The sequence below is a fragment of the Phoca vitulina genome, unplaced genomic scaffold (genome assembly GCF_004348235.1).
Source record: "Phoca vitulina isolate PV1807 unplaced genomic scaffold, GSC_HSeal_1.0 scaffold40, whole genome shotgun sequence".
NCBI lineage: Eukaryota > Metazoa > Chordata > Mammalia > Carnivora > Phocidae > Phoca > Phoca vitulina.
In genome coordinates, this window is record NW_022589743.1 from 2555037 (window position 1) to 2573603 (window position 18567).

General features: G+C 54.6%; 1 protein-coding gene across 2 annotated transcripts; it reads left to right on the top strand.

The window, feature by feature from the left end:
• The first annotated feature begins 9045 nt into the window (after positions 1-9045).
• On the top strand, positions 9046-17289 carry CDK5RAP3 (CDK5 regulatory subunit associated protein 3). 2 transcript variants are annotated; one of them, XM_032429180.1, is made up of 14 exons: positions 9046-9202; positions 9431-9476; positions 11499-11630; positions 11900-12000; positions 12377-12425; positions 13044-13222; positions 13302-13438; positions 13677-13821; positions 14218-14328; positions 14737-14812; positions 15394-15482; positions 16087-16292; positions 16655-16826; positions 16933-17289. In XM_032429180.1, exons 1-14 carry the CDS (start codon positions 9197-9199, stop codon positions 16996-16998), a joined length of 1515 nt encoding a protein of 504 aa, XP_032285071.1. In that variant the 5' UTR covers positions 9046-9196; the 3' UTR covers positions 16999-17289. The 2 variants fall into 2 exon arrangements, with proteins under 2 accessions (XP_032285071.1, XP_032285070.1); XM_032429179.1 differs by having other exon boundaries at positions 9120-9202; positions 12915-13222.
• Positions 17290-18567: the final 1278 nt, after the last annotated feature.

Here is an 18567-nt window from a genome sequence, read left to right on the forward strand (position 1 = left end):
TAAAAAGACCAGAAAGAAATACGACAAATGATGAATAGTGGTTTTCTTTATGGAGAAGGAACAGAGGATCTTTTCTCCCAGTATTTCTAATTTCTAGACATTCCATAATGAGCGTGGTTTTTTTTTTTTTTTTTAGAGGGGGAGCAAATCAAATTTGGGGAAAACGAAAGCAGGATATTGACCTAGGCTTGGAATGGGTTGAGTGCCTGCCTCCGTGGGCCCCTTGCTGCTATTGTCCCCTGTCCCTCCACATACTCAGCCTCATGCCCAGAGCGCATGCCTGATGGATTCCTTCCTACCTCTTGTATGGGAAGTAGATCCCACATTGCTAGCTCTGTCCCTCCAGCTGAGTTCAAGCAGCGGGAGAAGCCCAGGGGAGATCTTGGTGCAGCTCCCACTTAGAAAGCAGAGGAGGGGGTGAGAGTAGCCGGGGAAATACTTTCAGGGCACCCTGGAGAGGTGAGTGCATGAAGGGGACAGCCTGAGAGGTTTGCTTTGGCAGCTTGCCCCACCTGGGCTTAACACAACCTTGCACAGAACTTGGTGTTCCGTTTCTGGAAGGAGTTGTCGGGAGGGCACTTGCTTGGCCCATAGGTACCACTCGCCTGGTCTGGGGCAAGGCCCACGACCCCACCACCGCCCATCCGGGGTTGGATGGGAGGAACTCAGGGAGTGGAGGATCCGGCTCGTGAGCTGACAGTAACCATCTGACTGCCCACCTCTTTGAGAGACCGTGCTTCTGCCCCTGCGGCTAAAACACACCTCCTTTAGCGGGTGCCACAGATCGGCATCCACAGGGCTTAACTCTCCTTGGCATGAAGGAAGTGACAGATCACCAAGAACTTACCAGGAAACCACAGAGAAACGGGAATAGCCTTTGGACCCAGCCCCGGGGCCCCCACCATGGCACGAAGGCATCTGTTGGCCTTGAACTCTAGTCTAAGATGCCTCCTCTTGCTGTCCCTTCTGTCCGAGAGGACATACAAGCCCCAGTAAGAGCTGTCTGCCCCTTTTCGGCAGGACCGACATATGGAAGTCTGAACAGAACAGATAAATTAGAGGACTATTCTTTGTTTTACAAACTAAACAAACTATAAGATTCTTTTAAGTAGTGAGCCACCCCAAGGTAGTATAAAATCTGATTTGCTTTACATCAAAAAAGTGCTGTGATATCAAAAGCTATCGAAAGTTGGAAAGAGCAATATAGCTACAACTGCATGCCCAGGCTGAATCACAGAAGGCCGGAGGGAGCTGGGGGCAGGAGGTGTACTTGGGATTTCAAGCAGACCCAGCATTTAGTGACATGTGGTGAGCCACGCAGTCGGCCTGCACAGGGCCCTTAGCTGGCCAAGCTGAGGGCTGGGCCCTTGCCCTGGGGCCCTGCAATCTGGGGGAAGATAGAAGTCAGCCCTGAGGGAGCTAGCTACACCTCTGCTCTTTGCACAGCCCACAAAGGGCTGCACGGCACAGCCTGCCACCCCTCCCCTAGGCCAGCCAGCCCTATGGCATGCATGCGGCCAGCCCAACACAGGCCCCACTGCCCCGGCTGAGTTCTGTGAACTGCTCTAACGGCCTTGCCCAGACTGGGCCGGGCCCCTTCTGAGCTGGAACGAGTTAACCATTGACTGTGCTGGAGGTGGGGGGGCGGCGGCAGAGGGGAGTTGAGAAAGCAAGTCAGCTTCTGGGCTTTAAGACAACACCCAGAACCCCCCAGCCCGTATCCCTCCGCAGGGCCCCGATGGCACTTCTCCATTCTGGATAAGACTGGGGTACCCAGGAGGGGAGCAGGGAGACGTCCCTACCAGATAGCCAGGAACATCCTCCAGGCTGGGGGGTAGGCTCCAGCTTAGCAAGCGTTAATGGAGAACTGCTCGGGACTGAAACTTTCCCAGAAAGAGCTCTGCTGGAGGCCTGGATTGACTCCAAGAGCCGGTGGGATGAGTCTGACTCCTGCCTGCCCACCTAGGGAGAGATGGGAGCTGGCCTGCCTGGGCCCCCCTTCCCAGTTAGGCTTGTCAGCCACGGAGGCAGAACCGGGTGCCCTGACCGGGCTCTGTGCCTTGGTTTCCCCACCCGCTCTCCCTCTTCCTGTACCTGTAATCCTGACTGCTTCGGGCTGGAGGCGAGACCTTCCTTAGAGAAGGAGCTGAGCGTAGCAGCTGCTTGGGCGGGAGACTGGGAGAGGCAGGGTGCCGCGCCAGGCAAGGCTCAGGCCAGGAGAGCTGGGTGGGAGCAGCTGCACGGCAGGTGCAAGAGAAGCAGGTGCAGCAGCAGGTACCTGCTCCACTGCGGCTCCGGGGAGTCAAGGTGAACCTGAAACCCAGCCCCTCCCGGCTAAGTAAACAGAAGCAGAGGCCGGATCGGGCTGATGAATATTCATTACTCCAGAAATCCAATCCCAGTGCCCCTGCACCCACCCAGAAGCCAGGGTCCTCCAGGGATCGCCTCCACGAGAAGAGGAAACCCCAAGGGAAGTCTGGAGCAGGAGAAACAAGGGAGCCTCTCTCCTGTTTCCCCATTCTCATGGGCCTGGTTGCACCCCCAGCCGTAGCCAAGGTCACCCTCACCCATTTCATGCCCTGAAGAGGCTCAGACCCTCTCCAGCACGGACTGGCCCTGGACGTTGCCCCAGGCACAACCGGGAAAGGGTTAAGCGCTGCTGCTCCGTTGGCCGGGCGGGACGGGACGGGGTGCACCCCAGCTTCTTTGAACTCAGGAGCCGAAACCAGTCCCTGGTTAAACTGGTTGGCAGACCGGTTCCCAGGCTGTCCGATCCACCCCAAAGCTCAATGCTCCTCAGGCAGGCACAGGGTGGGGGTGCTGGGATTCCCTCCTGACCTGAAGGGCCCCTCCTCAAGTTGGGGGGTGCAGTGGTCACTGGCGCTGCCCTGGGCCAGCCTCTCGAGACCCAACCACCCTCAAACATGGGCAGAGGGGCAGGGGGGCATTTGTATTTGTGAGGTGGGAAGAGAGGGAAGGGCAGGAAGGCAGAGAGTGTGCACACATCCTCCCAGATCACTGACCACCCCTCCTGCAAATCTGCATTAGCCCAGGTGGTGCGTGGCCTGGCGTGGCGTCCAGCCAGGGCTGCCTTTGCATCTCACTCCGGAGAAGATAATTCTGCAGCCAGGAGAAGATTATTCTGCAGCCAGTTCGTGTTGGCATTCTCTCTCTCCTAGGACCGCACCGGCATCCCTGGAGAGTGGGAAACATTGGCTGCACGGTCAGGGTCCCTGCAGCTGCCTGTCCCAGGGCTGCCCAGCTTTGATGCTCAATTCACCCACCCAGCTACCTTCCTCCAAGGACTGAGTGGGTATTTGCCAGGCTCTGAGTGAGGCACTGGGTGGAGAAAAGGCAGATGATTCCCTGTTTCCTTGGGTTCCTCCTCCCCTCAAACAACTCCCAAACTAACCAACTCTCAAACCCGCCCTACCATTTCCAACCCTGCTTCTACTTGGTTCAGCTTCTCATGGCCTTGTGAGTTCATATTCCCCGCCTTCCTAAACAGCCCCCCTGCCCCTAGGCCTCAAGTGCACAGTCCTTCAAAGGCCCCTCCCCATTACCCATAGTGGAACCCACTGGGCCTGGCCCTCTTGGGATGGGCCTCTCCCAACCCTCCATGAATACTCTCAGTAGTCCCTTTCTCTGCCTACCTTCCTGGGCGCAGAAGCTGTCCAGGAGGGTGAGATTCGGAGTGCATGCTGTGCTCTTGGTCAGGAACAGCCTCCTGGGTAAACCAAGACAAACTCCTATTCATCCCTTAAGACCCTAATTCATTATTATGCCTCCTATGCCACCAGGAATTGTTTTCGTCCTACAGAGTTTGCTCATATGCTTCTATTTAACGTGATAGGTACCAGGGCAACCCCTTCGGGTCCCCTCCCTCCTTGGGAGCTCGTACTATCACCTTGCTTTGCTGCCCCCCCCAAAAACCAACAAAAACATGATATATACCAGAATTGATTATATATATGTGTATGTGCACACATATATACATATATAGTATTGTAATGATCTAGTCATACATTTGGCTCCCTTAGAGAATTTTAGCTCCTTGAGCCAAGAATTATCTACCACTGATACAGACCTGACATAGTAGGGACTTAATGCAAGCTTTAAACACAACACAAATGGGAAATAGAAGTCTCGTCTATTCTCCGAAATTCTTAATCTAGCCTGTTGCCCATGTCCCACTCTTCCTGGGTCAGGTAAATGTGAGAGAAAACCCATCTATTTTACTTGTGATTTCAGCTACAGCAGGCTTGCTCTTAATGATCATCTTCCCAGGGGTTTATGTGAATTATTTTGCAAGGTCCTCCAGCCTCCAGTAAGAAGTGCATACAGTTGGAGCTCTGGCCGGCTCAGTCGGTGGAGCATGCAACACTTGATCTCGGGGTCATGGGCTTGAAGATTATTTAAAAATAAAATCTTTGAAAAAAAAAAAAAAGAAGGCTACATGGTTGTCTCAGGGAGGTGCCCACAGCTTTCCAGATCTGTCACTTTCTCTGAAAGCCCCATCTCTTTGAGAGCAGATGCCCAGTCTAGAAGACACCAGAAGAGGCTAAACACTCATCCCAGCCCAGGTATCAGGAAGAGACTGGAGGGATGGTGGGATGGGCCCCAGCCTGGGGTATAGTATCCAAGGGTCAGGGCACCAATTCTATGTGTACTAGAAGGGCTCCTACTAGAGGCACTCATCCCCCAGCCTCCTTGGCTCCAAAATCTAGGCCTTTCTGCTGCCTGGGACATAGGGGGGCCAGAATCCTATTCTCTGACCCCCACCTTGGAGAAGGCACCCCAGTGAGAACTGCAGTGGGCAGGATTCGGTGGATACCCACCTGTGGCCTGCCACTGGAGAAGGCCACCAGAACCAGAAGCAGGCTGTGGAGGCTCTGGCCCATCCTCCTGAGAGGGACCAGCCTGGGAAGTCCTGCCCAACCCTTGGCCTTCAGGGGATTTATGTCTGGGAAGAGCAGTGTTGGGAGGGTAGTTTGAGATAAGGCTATAAACTCTGAATATCTTTTAAACAGGCTGCTTTATTACTTTATAACTTTTTTAACCTTTAAATGCACCTCCTTAGGGGTGCCTGGTTGGCTCAATCAGTTGAGTGGCTGACTTTTGATTTCAGCTCAGGTTGTGGTCTCAGGGTCATGCGATTGGGCCTGTGTTGGACTCCAGGCTCAGCGCAGGGTCTACTTGAGATTCTCTCTCCTTCCCTCTCCTCCTGCCCTCCCCTTCCCCCTGCTTGCCCTCAAGTGCACTCTCTCTCTAAAATAAATACGTAAAATCTTTAAAAATAAATAAATAAAATAAATGCACCTCCCTAAAACTAGGTTCAAGTATGATATTTCATATACAAACATGCAATGTGCATATCTTCGGAAATTTGTCCTTGTTGAGTGAAGCACGTAAAATACACCTGGGGAGCCCCAGAGGGCCTTGGTGCCCTATCGTGTCACAAAGACACAGGGCCCCATTGGATTACAGGGGGGCTGGTTCTAAGTCCCGAGCTGTAGAAGGAGGGATGCAGAAAAGAGCTGGGGAAGGTGCAGCCCTTCCCCCCGACCAAGTGACCCCAGTCCCCACTCATTACTAAATGCCTGCCTGCACACACCACACCTCTTATTCCTTCCTTTATGAGCATCCATTAAAGCACCTGACATTCAGTGTCAGGTGTCATACAGGTGCTGGGCTTATAGACATGAACACACCTGTACTCCCTACCTGCAAGGTGCTCACAGACTATGTATGGAGACGGACTGAATAAAACTACCCAGAAACCGCACTACAAACACCAAGAGACCCAGCTGAGGCTGCTGAGTTTCCAGGGTTTCAGCCCAGCAGGCAGACACACACACACACACACACACACACACACACACCCCAGTCGGTCTGGCTGTGAGCAAACACACAGAAACACAGAGCATAAAGTAATAACCTATGGAGGATAAAAGAAATTGATTACTTGAATGTCAAGGGTAAGTAAGCCTTTTTATGGCTATTGTAGGAAGATAACTAATGGGTGTTCTTGCCCAGAATGAGGGCTGGTAAGAAAGAACTTTGGAACGGGACAGGGACTGCAAGGGGGGGTTCCAAGTATCTGGCACAACAGCTGGGGAGAAAGTGGGTATCAGGCTGAAGAGGAGGGAGGAGAGACCCGAGCCCCGGAGCTGAGGTGGCTGAGTGGAGTGAACGGGGTAGGTAGGGCTGAGGGAGAAGCCGCATCCCACAGAGAACAAGAATGCTGGCTGGGGAGCCCGACAGGCCGAGTTTGAATCCCAGCCCCACCAACTACCAGCTGTATGATCTTGGACAAGTTACTGAACTTAGCTTTGGCTCCCTTACCTTTTAAAATCTGGCTCACAATAGTACCCACATTATATGGTTGTTAGAAGGATCAAATTAGATAAGGCTTGTAAAACATTTAGGTCTACATGGGCACGTGGCACACGGTTATCACTTCACAAGGAAGTTAACAACAACAACAAAGGATAGTCAGGCAGCCTGAGGGCATAGCACCCTGGGGCCCTGCACTTTCCGTCCAAAGCTGGCACCGGCCTGCCCTGTCCTTCTCCACTTCCCTCAACGTGCTGCCCCTTCGCCAGGGTCCCGTCTGCTAAATCAGCAGAGAATTGTGAGAATCACAGTCAGAAGCATCCCACATGCCACCTTCCAACGGCTGGCAGCCCCGAGGACCTGTTGCCCTGGAGGCCAGACCACTAATGTGCTTCTCTGCCCGTAGGCCCCCTGAGGTTCCCTCTGGCCTTGGGAAAGGACAAACACTGCAGAATGCTGCCCAAAGCCCACACTTGTATGCTGGCTCGGGCAGCCACCCTGAGCTGAGGCCAGCAGCGAGGTACAACTATTCTCAAACCTCCTCCTGTTACACATGAGTCACCCCCCCACCCCCACGGCGCTGTGGGTGGGGTGACGTGCTGGTGGTCTCTGCCTTCACCAACTCACCCTGCCCTACCCTGCCCTGCCCCACCTGTTGGTTAAAGGAGGAGGGATGCACCTTGAGGGTGGGGCAGGGCCTGCTTCTTGGGCTGTCCCAGGGAGCCAGGAACACATAGTTGGAGCCCAGTGAGTGTTTGTTTAATCACAGGGGAGCCCCAGCAATTCTTCCAGCCTGAGTCAGGATTCTGAGATGGGAGCCAAATTCTCATGAGAGAGCCCTGAAGAGGCCCCTAGTTCTGCTCTATGAGCCATTTCCAGGGAAATCTTTCAACCCATTTTATAATAATGACGATTAATGTTCCCCCCCACACACACACATGAGTCTACAAAGCCTGAGAGATACATTAAAGCATGTTGGAAACTGTAAAGAGTTATATACATCTAGTTTGTTTATTTAAGCCTATAAACAGAAATACCAAGATAATCAGGATAGGTGCTATCTCCACGTTGAGGAAACTGGCTGGCAGAGGTTATGGAAATAGTCCAAGATCTCACTGGGCAGAAATCTAGGTCTTCTCACTGCTGTACCACACCACGCAGTTCAGTAACAAATTTACTGGGTCCCAAGTGCTGTGCTGGGGCAGAGGTGGGGGGTCCAAGGACCAGATGGAGCCTTGGGGAGGAGCTAACATCCTGGAAAGGGAGGGGCCCCAAATGGCATACTCAGCCCTGGTGATCTATCCTTGGCCCACCTAGTCTCCTCACTCTAGCCATTTCTTGCCCAGTCTCATGCCCTCCCTTAGCTTCAGCCACTGCATGGATTACAGATCAGTCAGCCTGTGGCTCTCCAAAGCTGTATCCCTAGCCCTAGGGCTCCCCTGAACTCCAAAGCTATAGACCCAAGTGTCTCCTGCATACTTTTCACGTGGGGTCCTCCCAGCACCACTAACCGAGTAAGTTCAAAGCCAAGATGCCCTCCTCCCAATACCTGCTCAGCATCCTGCATTCCTGTCGCAGGTGGTGACACTCCCAATCCAACCACCTAGGTTTCATCCTTGCTGTCTATTTCCCCCATCCACATGGCCATTTGATGGCCAAGTTCTGTCCATTTCCCTCTAAAACATCTCTCAAATCCAGCCCTGCCCCCCCTCCTCACGTCTTGTCCCAGGTCAGGCCCTAACCTCTGCCTAATAACCTCCTGGCAGTCTCCCTGTCTCCAGTCTTATCTCCCATGAATCCATTCTCCTAGCAGTCAATCTGAATAGGTCCCTCCCTGCTTCAAGCCCTTCAAACCCTCCAGTGGTTCCTCTGGGTCTGCAGGGGTGAAGTCCAAGTTCCTTAATGAGGCTCCTCCCTATGATATGACCTTTTCACCTTTACAGTCTCCTCATTGGCCACTCCTTGCCTCAAACCTTTTACTGCACAGGGGCTGGCCAGTTCGCCATGCCACTGGCATCATCAGTGTGAGACCTGTCCAAGTGCTTTGAAATTCTTCCGTTTTTTTAAACAAGGGGCCCTGCATTTTCATTTTGCGCTGGGCCCCACCAATTGTTTCCAGTCCTGCCTGCCTGTTGTTCCTTGCACCCCTCTTGGCAGTTCGTGGACTCCAAAGCTTTGTGCAGTCTCCTCCACCTGGGACACCCCTCCACACATATCCCTCTTTCTGCAGCTCTTCCTTTAAGACTCAATTTTGGTGTTATCTTTGGGATGCCTCCTTCCCCTTCCCTAATCATCCACACGTAGCAGGTGCTCAACACATGTCTATCAGATAAACTGAACGGGAAGGCAAAGTGTGACAAGTGCCACAAGAGACCTACAAACTACTACAGACGGTAAAGCGAGGCAAGGCCGGAAGGAAGCATTTCTAACGGCCTCCGGGTCGCCAGGGTCGGCGCGAGAACCCTCTCTGCGGGACCGGTAATCCCCGCACCGAAGGCTCCGCGCCCACCTGGCCGGAAGCGGCGGTGACCAGCTCTCCGGCGCCGCCTGCCGCGACCTCGCCCGCCCTGCAGCCTTTTCTCGGCGCCCCCACCCCTCTTCAGCCCTGAGCCCGCCTCGCGTCTCCCATTGGCTATCTTCCGTTCTCCCGCCCCTCCCGGGCTCAGCCATTCGGAGCCCCCGGGTGGGTGGGGCTTGTGGCCAGGGGTGGAGCGCGCATCCCGATTGGCTCGGAGGAAGGTGGCGACGTGGCCGGAGGAGGCCCGTTCGTGCCTAAACTGAGGCTCAACCAGGCCTGCGCCGGATTGGTTGTAGGGGGGGCGGGCCTGCGTCGCCGGCCGGAAGCGGAAGTGGAGGAAAGATGCAGGTGTGGGGACAGGAGCTGGGGGGAATGGGGGACTGGCCCGGGGTCCCTGGACTGAATTCAGCCCGTCGGTCCTTGGCCCGCTTCCCCGGCCTCCCTCCCGGGCGCAGCCATCGCCCCGGCCCATCATTCTGGCCCCGCAGGGTGGCGGTTGGGCCCATGAAATGAGCGCGCGGGTGGCACGCCCCTTCCCCGCGCTCACGCCCCGTTCCCCTCCGTGTTTCCCGCCAGGACCATCAGCACGTGCCCATCGACATCCAGACCAGCAAGCTGCTCGGTAGGAGGGGACGCCCCGCGCAACCGGCTGTCAGGGGGAGGCCCTGCCCTTTGCCCTCTGTCACCAACAGCTGGGAGCCGTGAGGCCCCAAGGCCCCTGTTGAGGCGCTGACCACTCGCCATGAACTATGCTCCCAGCGGTGGCTACTTGCCACGCTTGAAGGAGCAGGAAGGAACCATACATAGAGTCTGTACTTGACCTGCGTCTTCTACTTTATAACATTCATAATAGGTGTCAAATCATTAGGCACAGAGTAATGGCTTACTTTAAAGATGGTCAGCTACTAAGTGGCAGACATGAAATTGGAGCTTGAGTCTGTCAGGTTCCAATATCTGCTTTTTGTATGAAAAAAACTTTCCCTCCTTTCTTTTTAAAAGCTTCCATCTTCCCTTGATTTTAGGAGGAATAGGGACATAGACCCAGTTGGGAATAAAGACCTTTTAGTGGCCAGCCATCTCCCTGCTGCTGTCTGTATCTGACCTAAATACCTTCTCAGTTCAGAGTCAGGCTAGGACCTCTTCATTACGACCCTTCCAGGGCAAGTGCACAACTTCTAAGTTTTAAAATGCTCATTGCACTAATTGATTTGATGCCAGTTTTGTCATTAAGATACATCTGTTTGACTACTTCATCCCCTTCTGGTTCTATGACACCTACAGAATTTTTCTTTCTGAAGATTTTAGAGGAATACATCAGAGGGAGTGTAACTGGCAACTAGTGTGGGACCCCAGTGTTTGACCAGTTGGCAGGTGTATTAACAAGGACAAGGTTCTGAATTCACCACCGTGGACCATGTAGCCAGTCCTGTGCAGTGGCCACTTAATGGAGCTTTTTTAGGGTCATTTCAGATTTGTCCCAGTTCTTCAGCACAGGTGCACTCTTGGTGTATGAGCTTGTCATTGGTTATGAAAAGGACCATGCCATTTGTTGAGTGTTTGCTCTACCAGGTGCTGTTTTAGGCACTTGACATTGTAAAATGAAGATTTTTACTAGGATTTATGGAATCCTTGCCATGTGCCAGGCATAGGGCTCCGTGTTTTACCTTCATTCCCTCTTGTATTCAGTAACTTATTATTCCCATTTTATATGTGGGGAAACTGACGCACAGAATGGCTGAGAGACTTGCTTAAGAAAGTTGATAACTAGGGGTGCCTGGGTGGCTCAGTCATTTAAAAAACGTCCGACTCTTGATATCAGCTCAGGTCATGATCTCAGGGTCATGGGATTGAGCCCTGCGTTGGGCTCCACGCTCAGCTGGAGTCTGCTTGAGGTTCTCTCTCTCTCCCTCTGCCCCTCCCCCCTCCCCATGCTCGCATGCTCTCTCCCTCTCTCTCTCTGTCTCAAATAAATCTTTTCAAAAAAGTTGATAATTAGAAGCCAGGACCGTCAGAACACAAAGCCTAGCTCTTAGTTCTCTCCTACTGAGGAAACGTGCATGGCTCTCCCCCACCCACACCCTCTGCTAAAAACACAGATCTGGGCCCAGAGTCCAGGAGGTCAGTCACGTTGGTATTCTCATGGTGCCGGGTGGTACTTCACTGTTGAGAGTAGACCAGTGGTATCTAGTCCTTAGGGCGCTGTGGGTATTAGGGGCTTTGCAGTTGTTCATTCATCCGGTACTTGGCATAATCATCTTGTATTTTCCATTGTCATGGTTAATCCCAGCCCTGAGGAAGTGGAAGTTGAAAAGCATCCTCTGTCAGTAAGAAAGATATAATTACCATGGAAGCAAAAATATTATGGAGAATTTAGAGTGGTCAAAAGTGGCACTTTGATGTCAGGACCAATTTAAAGTTTTTCTCTATCCCTGCGTGGAGGCAGTTGCTTTATAAAAGTCACACTGCGATGGAGTCCGTTTAACCCCAAGGGTCCCTTTGAGCTCCTCTTCATTCCCACGATCCCCACACCTTAACCGGTTTGCGTACAACTTTTGGCCAGTGTCTTAGCCTATTTCGCTTGAATTAATGATGGACTTTTGGCTGTGTGAATGGGAATGCTGTGATTTGGGTGTTTCTCACGTAGACTGGCTGGTCGACAGAAGGCACTGCGGTCTGAAATGGCAGAGTCTGGTGTTGACCATCCGAGAGAAGATCAATGCTGCCATCCAGGACATGCCGGAGAGCGAGGAGATCGCCCAGCTGCTCTCTGGATCCTGTGAGTGCTTCTGGGCTACACCGCCAGCGCCCTCTCTTCCCTGGAGCGCTGTGTATCAGCTGAGCTGCTCCCTTGTTTAGCCGTAGGGCTGACCCCTAGAGAGAGATTTATTTTGGGGGTACAGATGCTGGTTTCTCCCAACACAACATGCTGAAGGGGAGAGCTGTACATGCGAAAATTCTCAGCATGTTCATCAGTCAGCCATGTGCCCAGAGTAGGTGGGGAAGGTACTATAATTCCCAAAGTCTTTGTTCTTCCTTGCTTTCCAGACATTCACTACTTCCACTGCCTAAGGATCGTGGACCTCCTCAAAGGCACTGAAGCCTCCACAAAAAATATTTTTGGCCGGTACTCTTCACAGCGAATGAAGGCAAGTGTGGGCAAAGCTGGTAAGGTGCAGCTGGAAACGTCCCGTCTCCAGGGCCAGAGCCTCTGGTCTCGCTGAGGGTCCAGTGCATATGCTTATGTAGACTGTTTCCTGAGCTTTCTCTCCATCCCCAAAGTTTATAGCAAAAATAGACCCTACCCCCTGCGTTTACATTTTCAGGCCTGCTGCTTTGGGGAGCGCTCATTGGAACCACGTTCTTAAAATGAAGTGGGTGGTCCAGCCAGCGTTATGAAGGAGGACAAGGGCTCTGTGTCTGGTGTGATGTGAAGGCTGGGGGAGCGTCCCCTGTTTGGGGCTTGAGCTGAGATGTGGCTGCTGAGCGCTCTTCCGGCTCACTTCTGTTTCTGTCCTTCCCCAGGATTGGCAGGAGATCGTAGCCCTGTATGAGAAGGACAACACCTACCTAGGTAAAGTTGCCCAGCCTGGGGGGCCCGGCATCCATGGGGCAGCCCACTCCCCGAGTTCTGAGACACTAGGCTTCCAGGCAGCACAGTCCGTGTGGGGGAAGAGCCTGGGGTATAGATGTTTGCCAGGTGGGCAAAGAAATTCCCCAAAGAGTGTTGGGAGGAGGAGGAAGACCAGGCAGGTAGTAGGCATTGGCCGGGCCTGGCCAGGCAGGTGGGTTTTGGTCCTCCCCCGTTGACCTCTTGATGACTGACATTCTCTGCACCTCCATTCTCCTCTGGGCAGAAGAGGCATGGGTCATCTGGGGGCCACATCAGGTGCCCGAGAGAGTAATTACAGGGCACATTGTACCTTGGGGTATGTTTCCTAAAAGTCCTAATAATAATAGTTCATACTTACTGAGCATCTACTAAATGCAAGGAATTATACTCATGTTTTATGTGCATTCTCTCTCTTAATCCTCATGGTAAATATTCTTGCCCCAACGTTAGAGAGGAGGATTGGATCAGAGAGGTTGAATGACTGTGTGAGGTGCCACGGCTGGGAGGCCAAGCGGGTCCCAGGGGCATGCTTGCCTCGTGGCCTGCGCATCTGGGGTGAATTTCCTGGGCCCTCTTCAGTGGAACTCTCTAGCCTCCTGGTTCGGAACGTCAGCTATGAGATCCCCTCGCTGAAGAAGCAGATCGCCAAGTGCCAACAGCTGCAGCAAGAATACAGTCGCAGGGAGGAGGAGGGCCAGGCGGGGGCGGCCGAGATGCGGGAGCGGTTCTACCACTCGTGCAAGCAGTACGGCGTCACGGTGAGCCTCGGGGGGCCTGAGCACAGCTCCTCCGCCGCCCACCACTCCTGCCTCAGGCGTCCTCTTCCATCCTCGCTAGGGAGACAACGTCCGAAGAGAGCTGCTGGCCCTGGTGAAGGACCTGCCGAGTCAGCTGGCTGAGATCGGAGCGGGGGCTCAGGCCCTGGGCCAAGCCATCGACCTGTACCAGGCCTGTGTGGGCTTTGTGTGTGAGAGGTAAAGGACCTCAGTGTCTCTCCAGAGGGGAGGGGACGGCTGGCCTCTGTTCCTTGGCTGTTCTGTCTTCTCCGCTTGTATTTTCCCCGCATCCCATTTGAGTTTGAGTTCACACGGGTGAGCCTGCGGGAGCCTCGGCCATCTGCCCGGAGGGCGTGGGCCGGAGCCGGCGTGGGCCGGAGCCGGCGTGGGCTTCCTGCGGGCGCGGCGGGAGGGTCAGCCCGGTGCTCTGTTGCAGCCCCGAAGAGCAGGTGTTGCCAATGCTGCGGTACGTGCAGAGGCGGGGGAACTGCACGGTGTACGAGTGGAGGACGGGGACAGAGCCCTCCGTGGTGGAGCGGCCACACCTCGAGGAGCCGCCTGAGCAGGTGGAAGAAGACGCGGTAAGACAAGCCTGGCGAGAGCAGCTTCTTCATCCCCCGCACACCGCTCCCCCGTCCGCCTGAGTTCAGAGTCCCAGAAGGTAGAAAGAGGGATTCGGGTGAGAGAGACTAGAGCTGGAAGGGCCCAGAAGGCCCTCCTCCTTTATTTTTCCGGGCTTCTTGAGGCCAGAGTATAGGTTAACCTTGAAGAGCCTTGGCACAGCTGGTTGGCTTTGAACGAGGAATCCTTCAGTCCCGTGAACTCTCTGAAGATGGGTTGTCCTTTGGGGCGTCAGGAGGCCATTGCATTTAAACAGTGTGCTGGTGCCCCCTAGAGGGGCAGCTGAGGCCTCCGGGGAGGCGCGCCCCTTTTCTTTCACCCACTTTCTTTGAGCTAACACTTTTTTCCTCTCCTAGATTGACTGGGGCGACTTTGGAGTGGAGGTGGCTTCTGAAGGGGTTGACTCTGTCATCTCTGCCCAGGCTGCTGGAATCGACTGGGGCATCTCCTTGGAGTCGGACTCAAAGGTTAGGAAGCCCTTCTCTCTGAGGACTTTCTGTCATCTCTGCTTTGGGGTTAAGAGAAGTGGTGTCTGTCTTTAAGGACGTTACTCGAAGTCCATAGCCCTCAGACCAGGTATAGTCCAAGGGGACGCAGAGCTTCCACAGGGACATATCAGAGGTTTGACCCTTTTTCTCCCGGTATCTGGGGGCAAGGTGTGGGGGGATAGACCGGTGGTAACTCTCCAAACAGGGATGAGGGTAGCGGCACACGTGGCCCCCACCGCCATCTTTGCTGCCAACGTCAGGGCGGCACGTCCTTCATACAGTTGAAATGTGCAGGCATTGAACTTACCAAGGGCTTTGGTTTATGCTGGCTCCTTTTGCTGGGGAAGGTTCTTGCAACCCTGCTGGGGTTCTTTGCTTTCCACCCAGGAAGCTGGGGGTGATGGGATAGACTGGGGAGACGATGCTGCTTTGCAGATCACGGTGCTGGAAGCCGGAACCCAGGGTAAGCACACCCTCCCTGGAGCCCTGGCAGAAGTGGGGGCTCAGAGGTCCCTGTGTCCCCAGAAACAGTGCACTGCCGAGAGTGGGTGGCTCGCACATCTAACTGTTTTCTCAAAATCGTGATGATGATGTGAGAGTACGGGGACGGAGAGAAGTTCTTAAAGTTAAGTCTAGAAGCTCTCAACTTTTGGGATAGCGAATATGGGTCATCTTTTCTGGTGGGAGGTTCCAGGTCTGACCTGACCCCCCTGCCCAGCAGCGGGGAGGATGTAGCAGCGATCTGAGCCGCTAGAGGGCGGTGCAGGATGAAACTTGGTGGCCCGCCGGAGCAGAGGGGGCCTTTTCAGGCCCTGAAGCCAGCTCTGTGGTCCTCCCAGACTGGCCGTTGGTCCTAGTGTCTGATTCGGGCTGGACGTATGGGAGAGGGTGACCCTTCCCCCCAGACCCCCTGGGATGAGACAGCAAGTAGCTTTAGTGCATTGAGTTTGCATCCAGATTAACCCACCAGAACCTCTCAAACTTGAGGGTCTTTTTCTCTGGTCCCCAGCAACTTTATCACTTCTCCATCTCTCTTCCCGGCAGCTCCGGAAGGTGTTGCTAGGGGCCCAGATGCCCTGACACTTCTTGAATACCCTGAGACCCGGAATCAGTTCATTGATGAGCTCATGGAGGTACCTTCGTCCTCTGGGAGGACCCTTCCCATTTGTGTTCATCTCCGTCTGTTCCCTTCCCAGTGGCCTGCTGGCTGGTGAGGGCCTCGTGCAGTTTGTAGTCCTCACCTGTTCCTTTCTCTTTTTGCCCAGGGAGGCCCCTCTTAGCATCCAGGGCAGAGGAGGACAAAGAGATCACGTTTCTCTGGTAGAATAAGAATGACAAGATGTGTGGCTGGTTCCCAGATTCTTCTAGCCCTTTCTTAATCCCGGGCTTCTCAAACATGGGTTCCTGTTCCCTGAATCTTATTCCTCTCACAGAAAATACCTTCACTGGGGCAGAGAGAACCCGTCGAATTTCAGTGTTCTTAGTTATCTGAGCCACACGTAGGGCTGGGGGTGGGGGCCTGAGATGGCAGGAGGGGACGAGGAGAGTGGCAGTGGAGGCTGCTTCAGGCTCTCACGTTATAGTTGGTAAGTTTCTCGCAGTTAAAGTATTCAGAGGAAATAATCTCTCATCACCCGGAGTCCAACCCTCACCTCTCATTCTTACATTCTGAGCAGTCTGAGGGCTTGGCCTCCGAATTCTCTTCTTGGTTTCAACCAGATCCTCTTGTGCCCTCAGCTCGAGATCTTCTTGTCCCAGAGAGCCGTGGAGATGAGTGAGGAAGCGGACATCTTGTCCATGAGCCAGTTCCAGCTGGCTCCAGCCATCCTGCAGGGCCAGACCAAAGAGAAGATGCTCACCATGGTGTCGGCGCTGCAGGATCTGATTGGCCGGCTCTCCAGTCTTCGGATGCAGCACCTGTTTATGATCCTGGCCTCCCCGAGGTCTGGCCTTCCCGTTGACGTGCAGTGGGGTGCCGCCATCTTGAGCAGCCCCGACTCCTTGTGTTCCCCTTCTGCACAGCCCCTCGGAGCTCTTCTCTGCCTCCCCTAGCAGCTCTGTCACAGCCGGGGTCCAGGGTTCTCTTGGGGCAGGACGAGGTGGTTTGAGGTGTGCAGGCAGGCTCTGCTTCCCACGCAGGACGGGGGACTGGGAGCCATGTGCCTTGCAGAGAGGGAGCACAGGGTGTGGAGGCCGAGAGGCCAGTTAGGGACTGGGTGTCCTGAGCCTCCCCGTTCCCAGCAGGTGAGCGGGCACGCGCAGGTGCCTCCGCTGCGTCACGCACTGACCTGAGCGCCCCGCGCAGGTATGTGGACCGCGTGACTGAGTTTCTGCAGCAGAAGCTGAAGCAGGCCCAGCTGCTGGCTTTGAAGAAAGAGCTGATGGTGCAGAAGCAGAAGGAGGCACTTCAGGAGCAGGCGGCCCTGGAGCCCAAGCTAGATCTGCTGCTGGAGAAGACCAAGGAGCTGCAGACGCTGGTGAGACGGGAAAGGCAGACCTGCCGAGGGGGAGGGCCCCCCGTCTTACAGGACGAGGCACCTTTGCCTCTCTGCTTCCCGCCCGCGGGGTGTCACTGTCTTTCAGATTGAAGCTGACATTTCCAAGAGGTACAATGGGCGCCCCGTGAACCTGATGGGAACCTCTCTATGACATTCTCCACGTTTCTACCTGCCCATCTTCCCAGCCTTCAGGAAGGAGGGTGGGAAGTCAGGGCTGATGTGGCAGGGCCCTTCCTGGCCAGAGACCAGGCGATCGGAGGATGGAAAGCCACAGGAGGGAGCCAGCATCCCTAGATGGTGGCCTTGACAGTCGCTTACTCTCTGGCAAGGAGCTGTCTTGATTGGTCCTGTGGCCCGTCAGCCTGGAACCACAGTTTCTGGCCCTTCTCATCATCTAGTTGAACTTAATAAAAAAGGAAGAGACTTTTGCTTCACTACTGACAGTTTCTGTTTCTCAGGGCCTTGAGTCAAGGCTGCGCGCCTGTTGGCCGGGGGTTCTTGATCCAGTGGGCTCCCAAGGCCATTGGCGGTTCCTATGGAGCCCCAGGGTAGGGACGGTCCCCCTTTGCTTCTGGTGACAGGGAGGGCCCCAGTTGAGTACAAGTGGTTCAGCAAGGGGTTCTGGGGTAGCTGAGTCGGCTGGGCCCCTTTCCCTCCGGGCCAGGCGAGACAGCCCCACTCAGGCCAGAAGCCCAAGGGGACCAGTCAAGTGGCAGCCTTGTTGGAGCCAGCAAAGCTGTAGTTTCCTTTTAATCACAGCTTACCTCCAGGCAGAGGGAAAATGTGGTTTGGGGAGGAAGGGTCTGATAGACAAGGTGGAGACAGGACTTGTCACCTTCACTAGCCACCTGTCCACTTCCTGCCCATAACTGCCTGCGTGGTGATTGGGTAGAGCCCCCCCCCCCCGGGATAGCACCCCTCTCCCAAGCCACCTACCCATCCCCGTTTCCCAGGAAGGGTAGGGGTTGGGGGTGGCCGGCAATTCGATTTTAATTTCATAGCAGAGCAGTTGATTCATGGCTCTTTGTCGCTGGCATTGACTCCTGTAATGACTTTCCATCAAAATGAAAAGTGGAGTGACACCACTCATTATTCCTGCTGCTTGTTATCTCAGTTCTGGGGAGGGCCGCCCCCTCCCTGCTGCCTTTCAGCCGCCCTGGACAGTGAGTGATGGCCCCTATTAATCACCGACCCCGCGGACTCCGGCGGACACACGCTATCCAAAGGAGAGAGAGATAAGGCAGCATGAACTGCTCGAAGCCGCTCCTATCAATTAATGTCAGCCCATCGCTTCCCCCCAATCTTTGCCTGTTCACCTCCTTTTGGAGGTATTGGGGGCTGAAATTAGTCTAGGAATTGGAAAAGGAAAAATACTGGTGCGGAATGTCGAGGTAAAAGTGTCCTTAGCATCGAAGGACGTACAGGGGACCGGGTGGGCCGCTTGGCCTTGGGAGTTGTCTGGGTCGCTTAGTCCCCGTCCCTCTGGAGGGTGGCGGCTGCCTCCTGCCCCACCTGTTCAGCTGCCGGCCCCACTGGCCTTCTGGCCCACCCCTGGCAGCCGCCATCGGCTCACCGAGGCAGGCCGCCCTCCCCGCTCCAGGCCCTGCCCAATCGCCAGCTGCTACACGGGTCGGCGCTCTCGCTTCCAGGCCCTGAGCTTGGGGGGGAACGAGCCCCGTGGACCATGCGACCATGGCGGGCTGGGTTCAGGCCTCAAAAG

Bases quoted from the DNA above. Each gene is read 5' to 3' on its own strand.
- CDK5RAP3 (XM_032429179.1), top strand. The intron at 14,329-14,736 runs GTTAGGAAGCCC...CTTTCCACCCAG, and splicing joins CCTTGGAGTCGGACTCAAAG to GAAGCTGGGGGTGATGGGAT. The intron at 16,827-16,932 runs GTGAGACGGGAA...ACTGTCTTTCAG, and splicing joins CCAAGGAGCTGCAGACGCTG to ATTGAAGCTGACATTTCCAA.